The 6,681-nt window shown below is 26.8% G+C and overlaps 1 protein-coding gene across 1 annotated transcript; it reads left to right on the top strand.

Moving 5' to 3' along the window:
- Positions 1-4,107: 4,107 nt before the first annotated feature.
- LOC100160632 (transcription initiation factor TFIID subunit 9-like) lies at positions 4,108-5,683 on the top strand. The gene is made up of 4 exons (XM_001951661.5): positions 4,108-4,457; positions 4,531-4,667; positions 4,897-5,025; positions 5,542-5,683. The coding sequence occupies exons 1-4, from the start codon at positions 4,331-4,333 to the stop codon at positions 5,620-5,622; spliced, it is 474 nt and encodes a 157-aa protein (XP_001951696.1). The 5' UTR covers positions 4,108-4,330; the 3' UTR covers positions 5,623-5,683.
- The last annotated feature ends 998 nt before the right edge of the window (positions 5,684-6,681 follow it).

The following is a 6,681-nucleotide window of genomic DNA, read 5'->3' as shown; positions in this document are numbered from 1 at the left end:
TTAAGCTTTGATCTGACCAGCAAAAACTTGTCATCTTTCAGATAAAATAAAATGACCAAATTCAAATCTATGATGTATGTATTTTGAAATGTAGACATAATATAGAATGTAGATGCACCTACCATCATCCATCAACATTTTTAATATTTAGGTATAAAATAATATAATATTTATCTTAATTAGCATACCTATGATGACTAAATATTATTTTATTAAAATATTATTAAAAATACTCATCATGCTACTACAGTCAATATATTCAGTACCTATCAACAATATGAATTTTATTGTTTTAAATTTAAGTAAAACTTTACCAGAATAATTATATTACATATTTTTGAATTCGGGTTGTGTGTGTTCTGCAAACCAAACACAAATATATGTAGAAAGTACTGAGCCTGATCTAACAATTAAATCTTTAAGTATGGTACTTAGTGACAATGTGCCATGTTTCCGTACATACACTATATATAATCTATATATATAAAAATACCCTATTTTATTCTGATACATAGTACTATAATATAGTAAATTTAATTTACTTTAAACTGAATTTTTGTTCCATATCTAGTCTATAAATTATTGTAATAGTTACATTATACAATAGTCAATAATAAATACAATCATAGTACCTATATAATTATAATAATAATGCTATAAAAATGTAATACTATAATTAGGTACCTACAACTCTTTCTCATGTTATTACTTACGTCCGTTAAAAAGGCATATAACCTATTATTATACCAAAAAACGTTTGTTTTTATGTAATGTTCCTAATCAAAGTTCAAATTATAAGTATCTATAGTAATTTTGTATATATTTATTAGTCTGCTATATTTTAAAAACCATCCAGAATGAATATTTATTATAATAAACTAACATTTTTTTAAAACTACCTTTCAATTTATGATGAATAATTTATAATATGAAACTTTTTATATTTGTCCATACAATTTGATATATAGGTACCATATTGACATCATTACACTAAAACTAAATACTAAATTACTAATTTATAGCAAAAGCCAAAAATATGATCTTCATTATAAGGAACTTTAAAATTAAATATATATATTATAATATATACATTTTATAGGTAGCTAAGCTTCTTTTTATGTTTTATATTAAATTATTTTTTGTGTAGCTTTAACTTTAACGTATTTTTCAATACAATTTTAACATATTTATACTTCAATTTTGATATATTTTCATTCATTTTTTTCGGGACTATTTTTTCCGCTCACCGACCAGATTATGAATGTTGTTATTAACCCGTATGTGGTAATGGAAATGTTACAAATGTTACAATGTTACGAATAATACGATAAGAAATCTATTTGTTTCGATAAATATACAAATTTAATTATTTTTTTCATTAACTTACGCAACGATATTGACACCACCACTTTGACCGCTGATTACAAAAATGTGCTCGCTTCGTTGTCGTTAAGTTTGAAAGGGTTATTTATAAGCAATATTTTATTGAATTACATTTATGCATTTTCTTTTATATTATAATGACTTTAATTTGACAAATTACGCATAATATAAAATCTAATTATATTAGTAATTCTGTAATTTTGTTTAATTTTGCAAAAGTATAGCGGTTAAATTTTAAAAGTTTAGCCGGGCGCAGCTTACATAATATGTCACATTTTTACAAATGATAAAAACTCGGGCGCAGCTTTCATATTACATTTTTACACCTAATAAGAACTTGGGCGCAGCTTACATGTATTATTTCGTGTTTACCTGTACTTTGGGCGCAGTTTATAATCACCGATTTAGGTACTTACCTATATAAAAATGTAATTTAGTTTCAGCTGCACTTGGATAACTGGAATGAATTATGGGCCATACAACGGCATATATACAATACCTTTATATATTTGAATTATTTTGAATATTATATTATATAACACTACATAAAAATATGACGATCTTACTTCATTTTGTGAAAATAATAATCACTAAATATTTGAGTTATATTGTTTTATTATTTTAATAAATATTATATCCGTTACGGACGACAATGTTTGAATTGTTTTGTGAAATGTTTTTATTTGAATAAAATGTACTTTATACTATGATGGAAAACTAAAATATATCCTAACCTATGCTGTACGTTAAAAAAAATACTCTATATAATATATGAATATGATGTTTTGGTTATTGTTCTATAAACAGTTGACGGAATCAACATAAACAAAAATCCGGTGGAGTCGATAAAACCCCGTATTATGGGTGGATCGTAGCACATTTATAGTATAGGTATCTGGTATAGGTACGGTTGTTAATTTTGTGCATTACGCTACAGATATTTGTAACAGACATTTATTCATAAGTGTATAATATTAGGTATATGTATTGTAAAAACATTTTTTTTTTTTACTAATTTGCAATTGTTATTGACAACTAATTAAAGTTATAATATTATATATATTGTAAAAATACCTTATACTGATCATTTTTTAAGCCACTTCCTCTCATGATTCGTATAATAATAGTTTATTAAAAAATGATTGTAATAATTTAAAAATGATATAGGAAGTAATTTACATAATAACAATAATAATATGGTATACCATGTGAATACATAATTTAAAAAAAATCTGTAGGTAAGTGGATGTCGCTCTGCTGTACGGTAGGTAACAAGTGAGTCACTGAAATTGATGCGGTGTTAAATTATTATTAAATTAAGAATAATATAATATATTTTTGAGTATGTTTAAGCCAATAACAACGAGCACAATCAAGGTTTGTATCAGGTTGCAATTTTCGTACTACTGGGTCATTATTTTTATGATTAATTTATAGATAAAGTAACATTCGGAATACATAATTTGCGTGGCCCTCAACAGCTTGCCATCCCCTCCCTAAGGCCGACACTGCCTATATATTATGATGGCGGGTCTCCGGGATACTAGGTACACAATTAATGAAAGATGACACATGCACGTCTTTCATTTATTATGTATGTAAATTTATATTATAAGAACAAAATATAAATACAATAGTCCCATTCTAGTTTAATTTAATTAATATATTAATGATTATGTTAATTATGTTAATATGATAGTTTTGCATGTTTTATTTGTGTTATTATGTAACTATGTATAAGTTGGTGATCGTTAAAAATCGACACGGAAAAAAACGACAAAGTCATAAGTTATTATAAGTAATATAATATATTATTGTATTATTATTATAGGTATAGAGAGAGATGCGTGACGGAATGGGGAAGAGAGAAAAACTGCTTGTATCATTGCCTCTCGTTCTAGCAGAGGTCTTATCATAATGTGTTTATAAATGTAAACATGTAATTATATACATCAATTTAATTGTGATTGCAGACGTTTATGTCTATAATTTCATATTAGTTCCCGTATGATAATCGTAAATGGCCTATTCATTCAATAAAATTTACGAGTATAATATCTTAGTCCATGGTTCCTAAAAAGCAGATATTGTCTTTGTTTCACAAAAGTGACCGCTTAAAGAGGATTGACCTACCTACACATACATTTGTTGTCTTCGTCTTACACACGCACGACGTGTGCTGTTAGTTTTATTGATAGAAGTTAGATTAATAATAATAATTAAATAAAATTCTAAAAATTATGTAATAATGACGTATATGATGTACACGACCTATATTACTACAGTTTTATACTACAGTGGACGATTAAAGAAAAATCGTGATACAGTGTAATTCAATGTCATAATTATTAATTATTATGGTATAATTATAGTAATTTATTATATAATCCATCAGAGACTCTGTGTATTCGTGTATTCGTGTGATATTATAATTATTTTTATTGTTGAAATGTTTTTTTTTTAAATTAAATTTACCCTTAAGTTATTACAAAAATATCATATATGTTCTATTTAACTTCACATTTAAATATTTCGATAATATTAATTAATAATAAGTAAATAAAAAAAATATTTAAACTATAATTAAAGAGACGACGAATCTAATCAATGATATCAATATTATTGTATTACTGATAATACAGAATAGTATCACAGAGACGTGCATAGATAACAATGACGTCACGGATATGGATCCGACAAAATTTTTTCTGCGAAGAGACATTCGTTATAAGATATGACGTGACTATCGATTTTATATTTACGTGGCATCTTTGTTTACAACTGTTTAGACCACGACTGTAGAGTAGTCTATTATACATTTTCTGTAATCAGTGCGTACTTTAAAAAATTAAAGAGTTTAATATTATTGTTTTTTTAACCTTTGATACAACTTTTTGTTGTTATAATCTCATTATTAATTCAAATCATTACAATTTGATTTGATAAAATGGAGTCTACAGAAGGAAAAAATAATATGCCCAAAGACAGTCAAATCATCGTGTCAATGATGGAAGATCTAGGAATTGTTGAATATGATCAACAAGTCTTAAATCATTTTTTGGAGTTTAACTACAGTAATATTTAATACAATGAAACAAATGTTAATGGTTTTTCTCTGTTATGAATAGTTTTTATTTTATTCATTAGGATACACTACTCAATTATTGGAAGACGCTAAGGCATTGTCAAACTCGGCGAAAAAGAAGAATGTTGATGCCGACGATGTGAAACTAGCAATTCAAATGGTGCAAGACGGAGTGTTTCCTGGACCTCCTCCGCGCAAAGTAAGATAATTTTGACTAAATTTCACCTCCTAATATACATTTTTTTTAATGTTATTGTATAGATTTGTTATGTTTAAACATCTTGTAACAAAACATGTTGAATGCTGACAAAAGACCAATATTCATAAAAATAAATGTATTCACTTAATTCAATGTTATACATCTGTTAATTTTAATTACAACTAAAACTAAGACTTAAGAGTTTTTGACCAACTGTTTTAATTTTTAGGTATTAACGACAGCAGCTATCGAAGTAAATAAAATGCCATTACCCCCACAAAGGCATGCCAGTCAACTGAGAATTTCACACGATAGTCCAAATTCCGTAAAGACAAAATACAGGCTTAGATATGAATCGGTAATAGTTTATTTTGAGTAGGTACTTTGTAAATTGTGTTAGTTGTATAAGTTTTTCACTCTCATTCATTTGTAAGTTGCTAGCATGACAAATTAGATAGGTATCATCACAGTTGTACTTGTATCGCGCAGTAGATACACTTCTCCTTCACATCCGGCTTATATCGTAGCTCTCCAGTTTTTATTGGTTGATTTTGTTCTATGTTATATATGAATGTATATGATTGAGAGCCAATAAGAAGTAGCGAACTACGATAAAAGCAAAGTAAAAAGCGAAAAGGCATATCAAAATACTGTGCTGATACCTATCTAATTTGTCATGGTTGTTAGCATATTATTTTATTTACTTAGTTTAGTTTGTCTATTGCATCACATATTTTAGTTAACTGGCAAAAAGTGTTGTGGTTTTTCTAACACAATCGTAACAATTAACCTGTTTTTTTGTACACTGAGCGATCAATGCAATATTATTTTTATTTAAATTAATATTTATTACATTTTTATATTTGACGTATAGCCTGTATGTTCTGGAGAAAATATGCCCAAGGATAATAAAACAACAGCTGCAGAAATGTTAGCGGAGTCTAGAAGATTATAAAACGAACATAAACCCTTACCGCAATGTAATTAAACATATCTAATTAATTTTAGCGCTTATGAATTGCATGCCAAATTTTAAAGTTATACACCATATATTATACAATTTAAATAACCTAGGTAATTCAAAAAAATTGTTTATACATTTAATAATCATACATCATTATAACATTTGCGTTCCCTAGACTACATTTTCGTTAACAAATTTAGAATAGGCGGCATGTTAATAAATAACTTATATCTAAAAAAAATTTTCTTACTTATAATATTTAGTAAGATACAATAAAGATATAATAGTATTTTTTTTTCTAAATTTATTAGGATTACACCTGTAATAGTTTATCACTGTATGTAATCATTTATCGTGCCTATACATTTTAGTAGTATGTTTTAATAGACCAAATGTAAATATGAATGCATATACACGCCTCAAAATATAAATATATCACCAAATGAACTGATATTATTCAGTGGAAAGTTAAGCTTATTATTATATCTGATCTAACAAAAATATATCACCATTTGCTCCTGATCAATCTAGATCTTAATGATTTAATTCCACTTAAAATTGCTTTATATTTATCAATTTTGGTTCTATATTAATGATTATCAGGTTTATGTAATTAAATATAATTTCACATGCATTATCTTATTTAACAAAACACTTGAGAGGATGTCACACCTGCATGTGTTGTCTCCCACTTACAAATGTACAACATACCTAAAACTGTTTTTTTGTGGTACAACTTTTATCTTTCTGTGTTTGTAGTAGTTTTCTAAAATTTCTGAATATATAGGGTGGAAAATAATTTATGCAGCTGCGTGCCCATATTTTAGATAACATAAATACATTAAAAATTATTTGCTTCTAAACATTTGGTTTTTTCATTTTTCATTTGCAAAGTTCTTCTTTAAGTGTTGTGAAAATTTGGTAGTTCTACAACAAACATATAGTGCGAGAAAAGTTGTACAGCGCAAAAAAGCGTTTGCTATGTTGTACATTTGTAAGACGGAGACAAAACATGCAGGTGTCACATCCTCTTTAATTATAATCATTGCA

The sequence above is a fragment of the Acyrthosiphon pisum genome, chromosome A2 (assembly GCF_005508785.2).
Source record: "Acyrthosiphon pisum isolate AL4f chromosome A2, pea_aphid_22Mar2018_4r6ur, whole genome shotgun sequence".
In the NCBI taxonomy this organism is placed as follows: Eukaryota; Metazoa; Arthropoda; class Insecta; order Hemiptera; family Aphididae; genus Acyrthosiphon; species Acyrthosiphon pisum.
The sequence above is the reverse complement of the archived record's forward strand: the minus strand, read 5'-3'. Positions and strand labels throughout refer to the sequence as shown.

Excerpts from the sequence above, each read along its gene's own strand:
- LOC100160632 (XM_001951661.5), top strand. The coding sequence starts at position 4,331 with ATGGAGTCTACAGAAGGAAAAAATAATATGCCCAAAGACAGTCAAATC. Across the intron at positions 4,668-4,896 it reads CTGGACCTCCTCCGCGCAAA|GTATTAACGACAGCAGCTAT; the intron begins GTAAGATAATTT and ends TTTAATTTTTAG. Across the intron at positions 5,026-5,541 it reads ACAGGCTTAGATATGAATCG|CCTGTATGTTCTGGAGAAAA; the intron begins GTAATAGTTTAT and ends TTTGACGTATAG.